Consider the following 20,952-nt stretch of genomic DNA (forward strand, 5'->3'; position numbering starts at 1 on the left):
AATTAAATACATAATTAAAGTTAACCATTTACCACAATTACAGAAATTTAAAACCTTATGAAATACCAATTGCACAGTCCTTTGCTAGGATAAAAATGAAGAATCAGGCCTTAATAACAAATACAATTATAAAATTATTAAACTACTCGTACCACAAACCCGAGATAAGATTTCAATTCCAAAATCCAACCACATGAAAAAAAAAAACCTGCTTACACAGATGATATAGTAACAGGCCTTCACTGTCCACTTTACGACTCTAGTGAGCATGATATCAACTTTCAAATTAACAATTTTTTGGATGAACTTAAAATTAATTTAATATATATTCTTAAGAATTAAGCTTCATGTTGACAATGCAGTACTTGCTGATAAGAGGAAGAGGATTTTTGTTTGTTCGTGATAAACAAAAAAAACTACTTGATTAATTGCAACCAAATTTGTACACATTTCTCAGCATAACTGAGAACATTTTAAAATATTTCTCTCATCTCGAAAAAAAAATTATATATTAGAGTACATGTATGTAGTAGTGAAGATTTGCCGGTTGAAGCACAACTTTAATGAATTGAATTAATGAACTGCGAGTCTCTATCACTGTGTGAGCTGGGTTTAAACTGAATCATTCATATCAATAGTTTGAAAAAGATTACAATAATAATACAAGTAATATCAAATAAATTAAAAAAATTTCTTGTTAACATTAATGGGCTTCCTGTGGGGACTGCATGAGAGGCTAGGGTGGTGAGATATAAGAGATCCTTGTGGGAGGCTAGACCAATCATTACAATGAACTGGTGACAAACAAGGTGATTAATCTGTTATCGGGTCAGGTTTTAATTACTAACCCGATAAATATTCAAATATGACAACTGAATACAATTAACAGGTGATTACCCACAGCTTATGAAAATGAGAACTCTATCAAGATATCATATTTGTTATACTTATCATAATATAATTTGTTATAGATATCATAATTATAAGTACTTACATGACCCGAATAAAATTTCATCTCTTCTTCTGTCTTCACCATAGGTAAATCATTTATTTCAAGTTCATTGGTTTTCATGTTAAGATTAAGCTGTGGTGAAACTTTATCATTTAGTGAGATCTCAGATTCCTTAAAAAATAAGTTAAAAGGAAAACCCTTACAAATATATGAAAACTAATTAATATTCAATAAATAATCTTTTTTTATTCTGACTGGAACTTAATCATACCATCATTATATAATTATATCCAGTCATCATAAAATAAATTATTAATGGAAAAACAAATTATAAGATGTGATTAAAGTCTAGCACCCCCAAGATGTTTAAACTTACCATCTGTTAAAAATAATAATTGCAATTGCTGTTTTTAAGTTGCGCTCTTAAAAACAGTATTTAAAAACCCATTAATTTCCACATTTATTTGTATTAATACGTTGCTTAGATCGGGAGATATGCTGCATTAAAGACAAAAGGGTCCTTTTCTCTTTAAAGCGGATTATTTTGGTTCAAAAAAATATATAGATATAAAAAAAAGAAAATGTATTATTCAAGCTTTAATCTTTGTTTTATTCCTCTCTCTAAGCTTCTCGGTTGCAAAGTTAAAGTAGTGTGAATACAATCATTTTTTATCATAAACTATAGGCGTCCCTTTAATTTTTTGTACTAGTATAGTAGGTATTTAATTTTAGTTTTAAATATCAGGAAAACATAACTGCCTTTATTTTTAATCAACTGTCACCTTCCTAGACTGCCTAAACACCCCCAACTTTCTGTGGGCCTTTCACCACCCCTCCTGAAGGCCTCCAGCGCCCCCAACTTTCTGTGGGCCTTTCACCACCCCTCCTGAAGGCCTCCAGCGCCCACAAGGGGATGTTTATCGTCCACTCCGAGAACGAATACTCTAGATTCACTTATAAATACCAGATAATGATTGGACAGCCCAATTTTCTATTTTAAAAATCCAATCTAACTTTGAGGGAGCACCAAGATTTGATATTAAACTTTATGTAAGAATATATGTAGGCATAATAAACATTTCCTACAAACTGCATACTTTCTGACTAAAAAAAAAAAAATTTCTACTTATCGGCATACAGGTCAAGAATAAGTGACTGAATGAGAATGATAATAATCATTTTATTGTTATAGTCATTGTTTCATGGTGATCTCTGTGGATCTCACACTTTCATCAGGAGGTCATGGGTTCAAATCCAGGTCAATCATGTCACTTTCTGCACACTACAAAATTCATTATCATCTATGAGGAAATGTAAACGGGAATAAACCTGTGGTTACTGTATAAATAAAGATTAATAAATAGTATATTATTATACCATGCATCTGATAGTCTTATATTTTCGGTAATTTTTTTAACTTTGTTAAACTGTGTGTAAATTATGAACATTTCTCTGAATAACTAATATAAACTACACTCTTCTACATTTTCCTTTTATTATTACTACATTATAAAGGAAACTCTACAAAATCTCTTATAATGATATTTAATCAGCTGTTTAAAAAACTAATAACCTACAGGAAAAATTAAAGAAACTGAAAAATTCAAATACCCCAGGGAGATTAGTAAAGTCAACATCTCTGAAAAAAAGCCATTATATCCAAAATCAGTAAAATGGCTAGCCAGCAATTAACTAAGGGGTTCATGTATAAGTAAGAAGAGTGGTTAGTATGTTGGACATTGAGAGGGTGCAACATATTGTACAAGAGTGTTTAGGTCACCTGTGACATTTCACCAGAGTTTTTAACAGAGGTAATTTTGAAGGCTTGCCATATGCTGCTGGAGAAGGCACGACTAAAGGATAAATGTGTATATTGGTGGTTGCCTGAGGTAGCGGCAGCTAGAAGGGCCTGTTTTGGTGTGTTTGGTGCAAGGAAGTATATGCAGCGAGCAAATCGTAGAGATGCGACGGAGGAGATTGATTTGGCACTGGAAGAGTTCAGTTGTAGGAAAGCTTTTAAGAAAGAAATTACGAGCAGTAAGAGGGAGAAGTGGCAGGAGTTGTGCGATCACCTTGATAGCGACATATGGGGAGACGCCTTCAAGATTGTTATTAAAAAGTTTGGGAGGACATTACCTGAATTGTTGAGGGGCTACTGGAGGACTGCGTGGAGGTACTGTTCCCCAGGAGGGCATGTGAGGTATTGGAGGTGGTTGCTGCGGCAGAGATTCCTCCATTTGATGAGATAGAATTAAGAAGTGTGGTGATGAAAATCAGTACGCGGAAAAGTCCAAAAAGAGATTATTAGCATCGATGGGTAGGTCCGTTGTCTTGTACACTGTTCCAGCCTGGAGGAGAGCATTAGATAAGAACATTGTGAGAACGAGACTGCTCTCTTTGCAGAGGCTGTTGGCAATTGGGGTGGTGCGGTCGTACCGAACTTTCGACGGAAGCAATTTTAGTAATAGTGGCCATGCCACCTGTAGATCTGATAGCGAAGAAGGTAGTGGAGAGATCAGCGGGTTGCCAAAAGGTCAAGCTAAGCAAGATACGTTCATGAAGTGGCAGCACCGTTGGGAAAGGACGAGAAGGCTGATCAAACATGACAGCTCAAACTATGGCTGGGCAGAAGATATGGCAGTTAGCCTATGAGATGATGCAGTTCCTGTCCAGTCATGGCTGCTTCAACAAGTATCTGTGGGACAGAAAGAGGAGGAGGTCGGATGGGTGCCTCTACTATGGAGAGTGATGCAGTGGAGCACATAATGTTCCACTGTGTCAGATGGGTGATGGAGAGGAAAGATATGGAGCATGTTATTGGTGTCATCACCACAGATAACGTGGTGGAAACGATGTTGTTTAATCGGTGGAATTGGGACGCCATTTGTAATATGGTCATCCGTATAATGAGAGCTAAGGCTAGGGAGGAGGTGGAAGATGAGGAGGATGATAGGGGAACGTCGAAAATGGAGATTTGGGGTTTCTAGATAAGGGGTTAGGTGGATAGCCCCTTTCAAGAGGCGTGGGATGCCGAGGTGTCTTACATCCGATGAGTGAAAGGGACTCAAGGAGATTTGTTAGGGTGTTAAAATGTAAAGACCAGAGTCCCGGGTGAAAGGTCATCTAGGGGCCCTCCTCATCTAGGAGGCAAGGCATAAAGGAAGACCAGAGTCCCAGGTGGAGGTCCCTCTGGGGGGACTTCCACTTAGAGGCAAGACATTAGGAAAGACCCAGTCCCGGCCTACCAGGTGGTACCCCATGCTGGGAATGACATAGCCGGGTCCAGCATGGTCACTAGGGAGGTTAGAGACAAAGGCATTCTTGGGATTGAGTCGTGCTTCATCGGTCTAGGTCTGGCCCCAAGGGGAAGGGGTGAAAAAAAAAAGACTAAGACACTACTGCACAATCATTTCTCATTGGAAGCTCTATATCCAACTCAACATCTGACATTTGACAACAAACTTCTAATTAACAAAAAATGAATACTCAGAAAAAGTCTTTCAGCCTATCAAAGACAGAAAAGAAGACACAATAATGAATGAACTTTACATGAACATGGAGAAAATATCAGATTTAATCAGAAAAAGAAGAATCCCCCTTTTACGGTCATATACAAAGAATGAACCCCAACAGGTTATTTATACACTTTAAAAATCTAGAAACTAATAACAACTGAAACAGAGAAACTGAAAAAGACATAGAAGAAAGGAAAATAATACAATAAGACATCAAAGAACATTTACTATGAGAAAGAATTTCAAAATATTTCAGATTTCCAGGACAGAAAAAACCATAGAAGAAATATTTCTTACCTGGACAAAAAAAAAGAAAGTAAAATACTGGAAAATAATAAAGGAGATATGGAAGAGAAAGAAATTGAAAAAAAGAAATAACATGTACATAAAAGCAATTTGATTAAACAAGAGAGATTAAAACTACAAATCAATCAAACATAAATTGTGTAACTTATGACATCAAATATTGATATTATTTAACCCCCTTAACAGTTTTTGACGAAATTACTCGTCATTAGAAATAGCTGATGAACTTCGAATCCAAGAAGTAATAAGTGTGAATTGTATCAAGAAGTGGTAGAGCGGGTCGGAATAACTAATGCCATCTCTTATATTAACATTTAATCTCCTGGTAATACCAGGAGCATCAAAATCTTGCTCGAAGATGGAGATTTGTGCTCAATGTGCTCAGGAAGGCCACAATGACACAGACTGCCATGAGATGAAAAATATGTGAACTATAGTGGTTCACACGCAGCCCGCTCTTGAGACTGCCCAATTTTTAGAGGAAAAGGCGATTCTCAGACTTTCTACCGAGCACAAGCTATCTTTTCTGGCTGCATGCAGAGAATACAGAAAAACACTTAAATTCACAGAACCTTGTTAATTCATATGTATCTTTTGCCACTGCTGCGACAAAACAAACTCCCGTGAATTTAGGTATTCAGCAGTGTGGATCCTGCAATAAGCTGAAAAAACTTGTTCAGATGTTATCTGATCAAGTCGCTTCACTTAAGGCCACTATTTCAGAGCTGAGGAAAATGAACAATAAGTCGTTAGTCACAGTTAGTGAACATACCACATTACAACTGTGACACAACTGAAGGAGACAGACAAACTGCAACGACTTGATTATTGCAACCGGCTTCTCCAAAACATTGTTGGCGACAGTTAGACCTAATGTTGTATTTTATGTCAGACGAGGCACGGTTTCTTCATTTAAAAGACAATATTAATTTACAGATCACCAAGTACTAAATGGCAAGGAATCCCCACAAGATATTAGAGCGTTCACTTCACGATGAGAAAATTGGTGTTACATACCGTTTGCGGTAATTGTATAGTGGGAACAATATTTTCTGACCAGACTGTGAATACACAAGTTACCTAGCAATTTTCAAGAATTCTATGCACAAGTAACACGTGATAATGAAAAAGAATACAGCTTCTTCTAAAAAGATGGAGTAACTTGTCAAACATCAAACGTTCTGAAGGTGAACCTTTAACAAAAAATCAACACAAATGACATTTTGCATCAGACAACACTTAATATGAACAGTTGAACACAAAAGTGCATCGATGTCAAGGGTGGCCATTTTAAACATCTTTTGTAACAATAAGATATATAAATGCAACATTTAAATTATGTTTTATGTTTTTCTTATTTAATTTATCCGTATCATTTATCAAATTTCATTCCAAAATAACCTACCGATTCTGCAGCGGTTACTATATGAGTTCGGTTTTATGTTGTAACCCTGTATGAAGGGATTTGTTAAATTAATTATAAAAGTAAATTTCTACACATTGTTTTTTTTTACACCATACTAATGTGTCGCATTACTTTTTTTCTTACATTGTACATGTTCCAAATTTCTTTTTTATTTTAGTGACTTTTTTTTACCCATTTAAACATTAGAATGATATGTCCAGTGTATATGTATATATATATATTAAACTATTTAAATTATCTTTTCCAGTTATCCAGATCTGGCCTAGCAAAGGTCAATCTAGATAACTGATATTCCACTGTATGCAAAATCTAATACTCTTACCACTTCATTTTCCACTTTTACATTTTTTGATTTAACTGAGATGTTCTCTTCAATTGATAAAGGATCTTTTGGAATATCACCATTAATCATATTAACCGGTTCCTCTTTCAGTTGTACTAAATCTACCTGCTGCAATGCAAAACAAAAAAATGAATGCTAAAAAAGTAAATATTTATGATTTTTTGTATAATTTGTAAAACAAGAATAATCTGTACTTCTAATTCACTTACCACACACATTAACAGTACAGGCACAGTCAAATTATTATTATTATGACTTTAATAAGCCAGATTTTGTATGGGAGAACCTAGAAAATGTTTCATACACCAAATTTTATCATCCAAATTTAAATGTTAAAAATGTCAAATTACTCAACTACAGATTATTCTACAAATTGTAATCTTTTACAATCAAATAATTTGTTAAACTGCTCCGGTAATTTTCCTCATTTAGTTTTTTCTAATCTTAGAAACATTAGTGTTAATATTGTCTATGGTAAAATTTTTGTTAGTCATAAATATATACCTTTAAAGTAATGTTACCTAAAATTTTGAATTCTTATCTTATATCTGATAATACATACCAGATTATAAAAATAGAAATTTTGTAAGTTTCAAATTCAATGACTGAAAGATAAATTCTAAACAATAGTTGTTTATTTGTTATGTTGCCACATAACCTTGAAGCTTGTGTAGAATACGGAAATGCAATTTTGTAGCATAAGAAAATTACGATGCCTGACCAGAATTTGATATTAATCATGAAACAGAAATTTTTGCAACATGAAATGATCATGATCATGAAACAGAAGATATTGCAATTATATTACAGTGGTCACTATGAAAAACGGCGCTAGTATTTAAACCACTGCATCTAAGTTAAAAATCCTACAATAAAAATTAAGGTATCATCAGAAAATGAAATTATTTTTGCACTACCTGGATTGGGCCAATTTTAGTTACAGTCAGTTTTCTGAAAATTAGGAGCACGAAAAGCGAATTTTTTGCTTTTTTTTTTTGAGAATGTAGACTTAAATTGCTATAAAATCCAAACCGATAGAGATAAAAATTTTCTACTTTTGAAAGTAGATTAAACGATTAGAAAAAATAAATTTCCATTAATATCAGGCATTAATTTTTTAGAATTTTTATTTGTATAGTTGAATTAATAAACATAAGTGTTTTACGGTGAGATCATAATAATAGATTGAAAATTGTGGCAATATAAGGACTGAAGAAGCAGTCTCAGTGAGCAGTAAAGTCTTAATACTGATTACAGTATATTGATATTATGTCATTGTATATTAGTATAAATTAATTGCAATGCCAGTCTTCAGTCTGATGAGTTCATTAAGCCCTTAGCTGTGGTATCTAACAAGGTATATGATATTTTATTTCCAAATGTTCAGTTCATGCTGTTTTTTTTATTTAGTTATGTTGCATTTATGTAGTAAAGTGCTGCATTATGCCAAAGACAGTTTATAATAATAAGTTAATTTGCATTTTTTTTATCAGGTTTTAAGTTACAGATTTTTTTTGTTGTAATTTTTCTGCAACTATCTTAAGTGTAATATGAATAATAGGGAAACACCAGTGTTTTCCAGTCAACATGGCCATACAATTAAAAGTAGTTAGAGAAATGTAATCTACAATGAATAAAAATTTTTTCAACAGCTTTCAGACTTTGAATTCCGTAGCGTGATTTACTTTGATAAAGTTCATGAAATCAATGCTAAAACACGCGGCATTAGTTGGAGATCAGTACAAAGGATATGTAGGACAGCTAAGGAGTGCGATAGTAACAACAGTTGCGTTCAGTTTGAAACGCCAGGGAAAAATAGGACATAGAATGGAAATCTGTTACTGGACAATTTTAACCATCATGTATTGTACAGAAACATATATCAATACCACCTCTACCATTCATAATGAAATCCTTACCGTTAAGAAGTTCAAAGAGGAAATACGGGAAAAACTGAAAGCAAATTTTATCATCTATGACCGTTCTTCGTATTGTGAAAAAAATTGGTTTTTTAAGACATTTCACAAATTAAAAGCATCATGTGATGGTTGACGTATATTTTACATTGATGAGACTGGGTTAATGAAAATCATATAAATTGGTTTATGAATGAAGTACAAATAACTTACAAGAAGGGAGTGCAGTAATAATAGATAACACAACTTATCTCCCTTTTGTGGTACATAAAATTACCACAACAGCTGGAGGAAAGCTGAAATCAAACAGTAGCTTTAAGAAAAAGTGGTTGCTTGCTACTGCTTTTACACATTTATTTAAAAATTTCAGCATTCTAATAATATGTTTAATGTTTACCAATACGATTTTAATGTCTTTATGTAATCTGTTATTCTTTTTATATAGATGTCTTTGATAGAAATATTGCGAATAATTGTAAAAATAAAAATAAATGAAAATAACAACACCAACAGTATAGTAATAATAATAATAATTACAAAAATTCAAATTTATAATATTAAAGATGTATAAAGCAGTCTGACAAAACTGTGTGAAAGGCATTATTAAACCATGTCTGTGTGTTGCTGGTTATTATAGCAACAAACATGCTAAACTACTACTTGCAGCTGTACTTTTTGAATGATCTTTTTAAATCATTCCAACCTCAATTAAAAGCTTAATATTATATACTTTATTTTCAAAATATCGTCATATTATTCAAATTATTTCAATGATTGCAATGATGTGTTTTTCCCCATAAAATAATCATTGAAACTAAAGATAGGTTGTCTCGTAAAAAACACTGTACGCTTCAATAATGCTAGTTTTGGACTAAAATCTTAATTATAATAATTGAGAAACAATCGTTTAACCTACCCCAGCAAATGCAATTTTTTGCCAAGCTCTTTTGTATGAAAATCACACTTTGCATAAACAAATTAATATAGTTCCTGAAGAAGATGGTTTTTTAGAATGTAATCTACGCGAACAAACTTGTGTGAATATACAGAAGATACTGGTGATGTACTAAATGATGGTAATTATGTTGATGCAATTTACACTGATTTTCGTTGTGCATTTGATGTAGTTAATATCAAATTACTTATTAAAAAACTCGCTGCATGTGGATTTAATAATAAATTGTTGTCTTTTATTTCTTTTGTACAAACAAATTTCCTATGTTAAAACCGATAACTTTATCTCTAAGTCTATTTATGTTACATTTGGAGTAAAACAAAGCATGCATTTGGGTTCTCCAATTTTCATAGTATTTATAAATGAAAGTTTATTCATACACTATTCAAATTTTTTCCATTTTTTGCAGATGATATGAAATTATTTAAGCCTATTACAAATCTAGTTTATATTCAATTACTTCCGATTGAACTTTGTGCAAAAATGATTTGACTTAAATAGTATTTATATTAACTTAAAAAAAATTGATTTCATAGTCAATTTGTATGAGAAGTATCAGGAGAATTAGAAATTAAAACAGAAGACAATGGAGAGTTCAGCATCAATTCTTTTTATCTGTGACCAACAGAAAGTAATAAAAGAAGGGAAAAACAATATGAAAAACATTGGAACAGACTAGTAAATAAAATTGAGTCTGAAATTGAAAGTAAGTGCTTAGCCCTTGCTGACAACATTACAATTTTCTTGGAGAACCTCAAAAAGGCAGCTGAACAAGTAAAATACTTAAAATAATTTGAAGGAAAAATAAGGCTAAAGATTTCTTTGAAAAAGGCAGAATTCACAACCAACTAACATACCCCAAGTCCCTAAAAATGAAATATGGGAAATCAATAAAGTTAACAAATTTAAATATATGGAAGAAATAATACAAATTAATGATTTAGATTAAAAAAAAACCAATGAAACAAGAAAGAAAAAAATAAAATTAGCCTACCAACTAACAAAAGATATTATCAACAAAATGAACGTCTCAGTAGATCCCAAAATCAGGCACTAAAATACAGTAATCAAACAGGGGACCAGTTTTTCAGTTTTTTTTCTGGGCAAAAAACATTTTCATTATGATAGCCCAGAAAAAAAAACCTGAAATATAGAAATAAAATATAAAATCTAATAAGACAACAACAAAATTAAAATAAAATAAAAACTTAAAAATAAAAATAAAAATTCAAACCAAAATACTGAAAGTAATGACAAAATAAAAAACTTTAACTAAAATGTGAAACAAAAATATACAACTACTGTACATAAAAAATTTAAGCACACTATTATTAAAAAGTATGTAAAATACTAATACTTGGAAGAAATAAAAATACCCAGTCCGAAACTTCTTTATTACTGCCCAGGATTTGATGAAAACTCCCGGACAATTTAAATTTACAATGCAAGGCCGCATAACAATCCACAAGGATGTGGCACACAGTCAAGCGGCACTCGCATTGTACATATATCAGTGCATTTCCTGCTGACATCAGGTACCTGTGAGAAGCTCTTGTACGTCCTATCCATAATTGCCAGAGAACCACTTCCACTTCCTCTCAGCGAATTTTCCTGTGGGAGGAATCCTGTGGCAACACGGTACCTTTGAGATGTCAAAGTTTGTTACCTAACATGGCAACCCAGTCATTTTGCCACCTTGCACAAAGTGTGTGTTTTACATGGTTAATAAAGTTGGATGTAGTAATACAGGTAGTGAAGGATAGTTGACTGCATGCGTCTTTAGCAGCGGCATCTGCATCAGATGCATCTTCAGTTTAAAATCAGATAAAATAAATCCAAAAGAAAAATAGAGTAAAAGATTGAAAAAGATTCTAGAACCGCTAAGAATGCAAATTAAGAAGTAATAAAGACATTTACAAACGCAATGAAACCGACAAAATGTCAATTCAATCAAAAACGAACAGCCAAATCTTTTTCAGTCTCACAAAACAGATTTTCAACCACACTTACAGAAAAAAAGAATGGAAATCAACAGATTTCAGTGGTTTTAAATGAAAATGGAAATATTTTTTCAAGGAGATAGTACAATACAGAATAATGTTCAGAAAACCAGTAACGATTTCACAAAAAGGTAGAAAAAAGAAACAACATTTGCTCAGAAGAGAGAAGGGAAAAGTAAAGCAAAAGAATTAAGAACTGTTGGAAAACAGGAATAAACATTTAGAAAGAAATGAATTAAAGTAAAATATTGCCTCAAACTTACAAAAAAAAAAAAATAAAAAAACTTACATGCTCATGTGATGTATTAGTTTCAGTCATGTGATGTGGTAAAAAAAAGGATATCATTTGTGCTACATTATCCTGTTCAGTCTCTAATTTAATATTTTTATTAAGAGGCACATCTTCATTACTAAAAATATTATTTACAGACCCATTCATTATCTATAAAAAAACAAAAAATTAAAATAAATATCCATAAAAACTTATATATATATATATAAAAATAAATAATATAATATATAATAATATAATATAATAATATATAATAAATTATATATATATATATATATAAAAAATACTGTTGAGTTTTTCATAAACAGCTGTCTTATAACTCCTTAATGATTGTTCTTTGTTTATGTTTTCTGGTGCCTTGAATGGAGTTATATTTGATACTGATGCAAGCTTTCTCAATGAAAATGGTACGAACACAACAACAGACGAATGATATTAACAGATGATGCCATATACATGGCTCAAATTAATCGCTCTAAGAGGCCATGTGACATGGCCCTTGGCTCACTGATTCTTTGATACATACTAATGTACGTGATTTTTATTTTTTTAAATATATTTTTTATGAATTTTTTCTGTTATTGATAAGTTTTCTATTTGTTTTCATTTAGTTCCAGATTTAGTTTCTTTTTTTTATTTTATTAACTAAATTTCTGTTTAATTTTAACCGATGTTATTTACATTCTTATCCTCAGAAGTAAATTTTCTACAAACTAGAAATGTTTAATTGTTTACTGGAAAATTAACAAAAATTTTTTATTCTAAACCTAAAAACATTTATTTTATTTCAAACCTAATTCTAGTGTTATCCAGCATAACAGTTCGTGTTTTGATTTATTTTTAAACGAGTTCTAGTGAAAATGCTGATTTTGACACTGACTGATGAAAACCCTGAATACAGATCAAAATTTGACAAACCAATCGTAAATGACAAGACAAAAAATTAGAGGTTTATAGAGAGTGATTCAGAGGAAAGTTATGATAGAACTATGAATGTCTGATTCTGTCAGTAATTTGGCTGACTTACGTAGCAGCAGCAATATTCAGATTTCTTGTATTCCTGGTCAAGGTGAGGATATCTTGGAGTGTGCACCGAGGGAGCCTCCAATGCTCTAATGTTTTCAACAATGCACTAAAAAATGATAACAACGAAGGAGATAATGAATCTAATCTAACTTAATAATAACTTAAGATATACATGATATTTTATCCCAATGTTTTTCCACTATTAGTTACATGATGAAAAATAATAGCAAAGGTACAGATGCCAACCTCCCAAAATGTGTATTATGCACTTTTCATCAATCATGCATTTTCAATTTCTTAAGGCGATGAGACAAATCATTATGCGAAACAAAAGATTGAATTTCGAAGGAGAACAGAGCAATCAATAATTATAAAAAAGCTCTAGATTGAAAAAATGGTATACAACTTATATGAATGTAATGCAAAGATTCTGTGGAATAATTTTGTGGATGGGTGTTAGTAAAACGCCGAGTATATAGCAAGTCTGTTGTATTATAACCAAGTTGGTAAGCTAATTTATCGTAACATATTTGAGATTCTTCTGAGAATGTTCCATGCCTCAAATAATGGAAATGTTCCATACGATGAAAGACTGTACAAAATTCAACAACTCATCGACTAGCTTCTCCCAAAGTTTCAAGAAGGAATGAATCCTCAGGAAGAGATGTGAATCTATGAAAAATAATTCTTTTCAGGGGGACAGCTTGTCTTTCATCAAAACTATCCAAAAAAAAGACATCAGCACAGGGTGAAACTTTTAAAATTATGCCTTGTCTGTGGCTATATATGGAATCTCAAGATATATGCTAGAAAAGATGTAATTTCAAGCAAAGGGGTTCCAGAAAAAATGTGTTGGAGCTTGTTGGACCATTACTTGATGTTGGATGAACACTATTTTGAAAATTGGTATACAAGGGTATCGTTGACTTCTTAGTTACTTGATTGTTACACAAATCTTGCTGGTTGATTAATGGCTAATCAAAAAGGAAATACAAAACAATTAACAGAAACCAAACTGAAAAAATTGAATTAGTTACAGCCCAAGGTTCTGGTACAAAAAAAAAATATATATTGAAATGGAAAAATAACAGGCATTTGTTAATGATTAACAGAAGGAAAGGCCACCGCGAAACCAAGGTAGTTACAGATTACAACAGTGCAGAAGTACTTATATGTACAGTAGGTCTGAAAAGTTCCCGAATAAAATTTCTGTATTCGATACAAGTAGCGCCATCTCTCAAACAATCAGGGAAATGTGTAGCACAATGCCTGACAAGTGTGTGTACAAAATTTCATCACGTTTCGTCACTCTAGTCTCGAGTTATATTCGGCCAAGTACATTGTGTTCCTGTGATCTTGTGGGAGCTTGCAATATGGAATAGAGAAGCGCGATAAAATTTTGTGTTAGATTTCAAAAATCTTTCGTTGAAACTTATTCTATGATACAGCAAGCATTCGGAGATGAACACCTGCTTGTACTTCAACATAAATGTGATAGAAGTGTTTAAAAAACGGTAGAGAGTCGTTAGATGACGATGAACGAAGTGGAAGGCCATCAACAGCTGTTCATAATGAAAATATTGCAAAAGTGTAAACGCTCTGCTCAAACAACCTCATCTTACCCTTCAGGCCATAGCTGAAGTGTTAAACATCGGTAGACACGGCACGTAAAATTTTAAAAGAAAAAATTAACTGCTGAAAGGTATGCTCTCATTTTGTTCTACATTTGTTGATCGCAAAACAAAAACAGGTGTGTCTTTCTTGCGCTCAAGACTTCATTGAAATTGCCTATAGCGACCCAAATTTTTTGCAAACAATTGTAACTGGGGATGAAAGCTGCTGCTTCATGTATGATCCACAAACGAAGCGTGAATCTGCTGCTTGGTTGAGTCAAGTCAATCAAGTGATATAAAAAAATCATTTTTAAAATACTGTTTACGTCAAAAAACATCAATTATCAGTGCTTGGTTTTCATACAACCCTGTTATCAAAGAACAGAAACTTCCAACGAAAACCCAAATATTTAGGGAAGAATTGACTTTACATGTTTTACAGATGTTTGACAATGATGTGCAAACTGAAATCAGTCAAGGTGCATCTACAAAAGAAACTGCAAGAGTAGATAGGCTGATCAACACTGAAGGTAAGAAGTTAACAGCAAGACAGAGATGCAGTGGCTGCTACAAAATGAAGAGGTAAACAGATGATAGAGAAACCTCAGCAAAAATTATCAAAAGGGTGATGACAAAATGTTATGTGTATGATACCTTCTTTTATTTTTTATTGCTTCGGCTGTTGACTGATTTTGTCACCTCATAAAAAATTTGATAGAAACTTTGTTGATCATGATTTTGTGTAAAAAAGTTCTGTATTGAATTCTTTATAACAAAAATTGATAATTACATGATAGAAATTATGAACAGAATTGATGTAATGTTATTGTTTTCTGTAAATATTTTTTTATAACATAGTACGATGTAAGTAATAATAACAGTAGTTAAAAGATGTAAATAGGTAGTTTCCTTAAGAGTTATAAATATAACTTTTTTATATACAAGAATACTTTGTAAATAATACTAAAATTAATCAGGTGATCCCTATAAGGCTCACATGGACCTCAAATTAAAAACTAAAGAACATCAGGAGGCTGTGTGAGCCACATGTAGCTCAAATGAGTTTTTGTATTATGTGCATCTTTGTTACACTTTTAATAAATATTACATTTAAATGACTTGTTAAAGAAGATAAGTCTCATGCTTCTGATATCAGTTTTATGCATAGTCTAACGCTTAAAGGAGCACAACAAATAACTACTGGCAATCAATGAAAATTACACAAAATTTTAATAATTAAAAATAAAACAGCAAAATTACACGGAAGCAACTTAGATGTGGTATAATGAATTTTATGAGATTTAATCATATAAATTAAGCTAAAAACCTTATAACAAACAACATTAAAATATTTGCAAACTGGTCAATTTCAACTGATGACAATTATGTTACAAAAATAATTCCGATTTTAGAATAAATATTTTAATATATTAATCAGCTTAAACAGAAATTAAAAAATAAATAATGCAAGCTTGTTTAGATATATAAACGTCAAAATATGCACAAGTTTATGGAACTTTTATTTATTATATTACAGTCATGTTTGTGAAACAGATTCATAATATTGCTGTGTACATCTTTGTTTACTCATATCTAAGTTCGACATTATGTTATACCTTGCTTACCACCATGTAACATTTAAATTATGTGCATATAAAATTTTAAATTCAATAAATAAATTATTAAACTTAAATTAAATCCAGGTGATCCTTAGGTCTCTTAGCACCCCTCAGGAAATGGAAGTACTCACTTTAGCGATAACCAATTTATTCAATTTATCATCAAATCTAACAACAAATTTTATGTTACATATTAAAAGTTAATAAACAAGAGGCAGAACTAATTTTAAGGGGGTATAAATATTTATACACAATGTTCATATGTTTTATAAATCACTTTCAAATATTTATAATTCTAATTTTTTTTACATGCTATTTAATTTCAGTGGCTTTTTAATAGAATTGATAGTTTGTGAGACTATTAAGTAGACATGTATTTAGTCAGTTACAAATATGTTTTTATTCTGTCTTTGTGTTTTGGGGTATTCCAATTTAATTCAACAAATTTTCAAAACTTTTGATTTTAATGATATTTAAAACATGATAACTACCCACCTTGCAGTGGCCAAAAAATACTTTTATATTTAAAAAATTTTTTTTCTTACATAATAGAATATTTTCTAACTCGCCAACAGGTAAAAACAGTCCTTTACATAACTTTTTCTATAAGCTGTAGCATTCTTATTTTACATCATAGAGAGGGTCAAAAAGGGTTTTTTGGAAAGAGTAAAGATGGAACTTCATCTTAGTGTACTCAAAATTCATTTTGTTACATAACCAAATCTTGTAATGTTTACTGAAGTTACGTTTACAAATTGTAGTTTTTTTTTCAAATTTTGGACCCAAAATAAATAATGAAGGACTTGGGGGTAACAGGCCTATTTTCTAACTTTTAACTCTTAGATACTAGTAGTACTTATAAAAAAAAATGATTGTTCTGAGTGTCCTTCATTAAAAGAAATGGCTCCAAATCATAAGATTTTGAAAATGTCTCATTTTTGGGGCCCAAAAACTATTTGCGGGACAGGTTGCAAAAATCTGAAATGTTTACAGTAGTAAGTATTTTTTATATACTTTAAAACCATATAAAATTTATTTTGTTTGAAGCCATCAAAACCACTGAAAACACCATCCCTCTAACCGTAAAATTATAACAATAGTAATAATAATTACAATAATAATATCAACAAATAAAAATAAAATAAGATGAGAAAAAAATTCACAGCAAGTATTTTGTCAGATTATAATGAAGGTCTATTATAAAAAATATTTTGATATATCTATAATGAGATAGCTTATATTCTAGATAGTTTGTTACTTAAAGTATGACTCATACACACAGTCATGTTTAAACACGAAAATAAATAGACATGGTTGGACATAAATGTTTGCAAAATCCTGAATGTAAACATTGTAGAGAAGTCTCCGTTACTGTTTTGATTTCAATGCGACATGTTGTATTGTTGCTAGTGTTAACACTGTGGTTAGGTAATATATACTTGTTTAAAAAGTAATTTTATTAACAGTGAACTTCTCTTTTATTTCTAATTTTATTAATTAGAGAAATTTTTAATTTTAGTTGTAGAGAAACTGGAATAAGACAAAGTGAGGTGGAATTGGTAGTTTTATAAATTATACTAACTGTATTGTTATTGTAAGAACCCTAGCATTTTATAAAAACAGATTATGGAGTGTTCAATTAGCATTTATACTGAAACAGTATGTCACAAATTGACTTACAATAGATCTTCAGTATTGCACGATATTTTAGAGTTTACTAAACAGCAAATAACATTGATATCTTTAAGAAGTGGATGTACTGAAACAAAAAGTATCTGTACTTTTCATAAAATTGAATATTTAGATAAATATTTTCATACTAATGGGAAAAGTCACTCGGACCCATTTAGCTATCACACTAGGTGATCTATCTTGGAAATATCTTTGACACTTTTAACATGCAATCCAAATTTAAAATTAATTCCAGGCAGAGCACTGTGTACAAAATGCTTAAACAAAATACAAAAACCACAAAATGATACAGAAAGCGAACCGGAATGTGAAGATATATTTGAGCCTCAATATGTAATACTCATGTCTGTGAAAAAAAGCTTGATCAGCACTTGGCATTTCCTCCGATAAGGTTCAAAAATTATCGAAAAGCACAAAGGTACCAATTTCAAAAAATAATGTTACGGAAATAGCCAAGTCGGTTACCAGTAAATTAAACAAATCCTTTCATTTAAATAGTTTCTACAGAAGAAACCAGTTTAGTACCACAAAATTATGCTGATTTAGGTAGGGAATGTGAAGAATTAATCATTAAAATAAAAGATAAAATGAAAACAGTTAAATCAACCCAGGAAAAAATTTTGTTACCAAGAAGCTGGAACAATCAAAAAATTCAAAATGAGTTTAGTGTTGGTCAGCATTTAGCCCTTCAATCCAAACAATTAGTTAAAACAAATGGAATTTTGCCGCGAATCTGCAAAAAGAAATCAAGTCACGTAATTGATGAAAATGTTATTAAATGTGACCAACATTTTTACCACAATGATCAGCACAGCTGAATGTTGCCAGGAAAGAAGGATTGTGTCTCTGTAAGGCAAGCTGACAGGAAGACAATTAATATTCAAAAAAGCTCATCTTATGTAACGTAAAAGAATTGTACACAGCCTTCAAAGAAAAACATAATGTAAAAATTGGTTTTTAAAAATTTGCTGATTTAAGACCTAAATTTTGCATTCTGCCTTTTCTGGTAATTTATTTTCTCTAAGATGTTGCTGGAATTCAGGCGCAAAACATCGTAAAACCACCGGCTAAAAATTTCTTGTCATTCAAGCACTTCATTGTGAAAAATATTTCACCGGTAATAAGTCACGATTTATATGTTTAAAAACTCTCGGTTTTTGACTTGCCAATAACAGCTATAGGAAGTCTATGACAACCACTTGTGATAGAACATACATGATTGTAGATGCGTTCTTTCCTTACTTTGTATCCAGCCTCAGAGCTCCAGGAAGAAGATGCTAAGGTTTTCTAAGGAAGCACCTTACAGGACAATCCCATTTCGTTACAGTTATACACCTGCGCATGACTTAAATTATGACTTTTATTTTTTGAACTAAACTTTCACAATATTCTACTACAACCTGACTGTCAGCGCTTAATTTTTTGCCCTCAATTGCAAGCTGGCGAATTCCTTGCCTTACTTTAAAACTATTTAGCCAACCCTGGCTGGCTTTAAAATCTGGATCGTCATTTAATAGTTCATCCATTTGAAGAACTGCCTCAATAATTAATGAGTCATTTAAAGGTAGACCTTGACTACGATACTGTGCAAACCAAATGTACATTGGTTTGTCAAGTTCAGCATTTTCTGTTGTTTTCATTCTCTTTCTGGTTGTTACATCACCATCAGTAACTTCCATTTTACTCATAAATTGTTCTATTTTATCGGAATTTTTTTTTAATATTGCTTACTGATATATGAGGGATTGTGAATTCCTGTGATAGTTTAACGATACTTTCATCCTTATACAGGTGTTGAAGAATCTCAAACTTTTATAACTTCCACATTTGCTAGACAACTTTGCTTCGTTAAGTACAGTACACACTAATAGGTACGACACTAGTATGAACAACTGACTCGCATAATGCAAAGTTCACTACTGTAATGAACTTTAGAAATGAAAGAGAAATGATGTAATTACAGTTCTTTTGATAATAAAGTACTATACTGTGTAAGAAATATGAAAAAACTGATTAAATAATAGTGCCCAAATGAAAATGTTTATATGAATGAAAGATATGTAAAGTAATTTTATCAGTTCTTTTCTCACATGATTACTGTAATTTATACATAATGTACAATAGGCTCATATAAAAACATCAGTCGCAATTAAGTGAATTTTTATGCTGTAGGCCTAACAGATGGTGTACTTTTTATTAGTAATTACAAATTTAATTTACTTTTGTGTATCAGTATTGTACCTCTAAAATAAAAATCACAAATTTTTCCAGAAGGATGACGAATTATTGAACGAGATGAATTAACGGGTGACGAACAATCGGGGTCCTATTGTAATTATAACCTAATTGAAAACTTCAACAGTCTATTGCAAAACTGTCAACTATCCGCTGTTCTTATGTATTAGTATCGTAGAATATGAATAAGAAATTAAGTATTATTATTTCCAATAAAAAAAAAGATAATCACAGAACTTATGCAATGTTATCCAACCCAATGTTTTTTTATCGTATACGTCATTACTGTTAAATGTTTTGAGTATTTAAATTATAAATCAGTAATTATTGCAATTATTTAAATAATCAAAACATTTATGTTAATTAGTAGAGGTTAGCGATCTTAGGTTAAGTTTGGTTAATTTGTAACTATAACTATAAACGGCAAACCTTTGGATTATTGTCAATATCGCCCGATATAACCATTATATTATAAATATAATTTAACGAATTAACTTACGATCGCTAACTTAGACTATTTAACACAGGAATGTTTTAAGAAATGATTACATTGTAGAGCACTTAACCGTACAGCATTAGTAATGACAAATTCATCATAAAAAAATCAAACTTAAATTCTATTAATTTATACTAGAATGGTATAAAATTACTTACTTGGTCAGAAAAACAAAAGTGAACACCACCAAATAAATAATACTTATATTAGAATATAAATACCTCCCTTACAACGGTCTTAGACAAACGTCCACACTATTAATGATTGTTCAATAATGCCAACAGATGCTATTGTGTACTTCAATACATACGATATCTCGTTATAATACTGAATAATAATAATGTTTTTGTTAAACATAAAAGTAATAAAACACAAAAACGCAGTAGTTATACGTAAAAATTAAAAAAAACATTTTCGTTAATAAATTAAACAGCCGGTAATCATTTTTAATTGCTTATACATTTTTGACCATGACGATCGGAGGTGATATTAATTTAAAAATGCATACTTTTGAAACGACACACAGCACCAAACTTATTTTAATTTTTTCTATAAAAATGTACTTA

The 20,952-nt window shown here is 31.3% G+C and overlaps 1 protein-coding gene across 6 annotated transcripts in view; it reads right to left on the minus strand.

Moving 5' to 3' along the window:
* LOC142333780 (uncharacterized) overlaps positions 1-20,952 on the minus strand; it is a 67,469-nt gene that overhangs the window by 14,883 nt on the left and 31,634 nt on the right. For 2 of the 6 annotated variants that reach the window (XR_012758688.1, XM_075381293.1), the window contains exons 1-4: positions 20,545-20,660; positions 11,703-11,855; positions 6,522-6,650; positions 995-1,123 (exon numbers count right to left, since the gene is read on the minus strand). Coding sequence is in view for 5 of the 6 variants with exons in the window: in XM_075381293.1 (XP_075237408.1) it covers positions 995-1,123; positions 6,522-6,650; positions 11,703-11,852 (408 nt within the window). In the remaining variant the exon portion in view is untranslated. Of the gene's footprint in view, positions 1-994; positions 1,124-6,521; positions 6,651-11,702; positions 11,856-20,544; positions 20,661-20,952 lie in introns of those variants that run through there. The other 4 variants (XM_075381294.1, XM_075381295.1, XM_075381297.1 and 1 more) reach the window with 4 other exon arrangements.

Source organism: Lycorma delicatula, chromosome 13 (genome assembly GCF_047948215.1).
Source record: "Lycorma delicatula isolate Av1 chromosome 13, ASM4794821v1, whole genome shotgun sequence".
Lineage (NCBI taxonomy): Eukaryota > Metazoa > Arthropoda > Insecta > Hemiptera > Fulgoridae > Lycorma > Lycorma delicatula.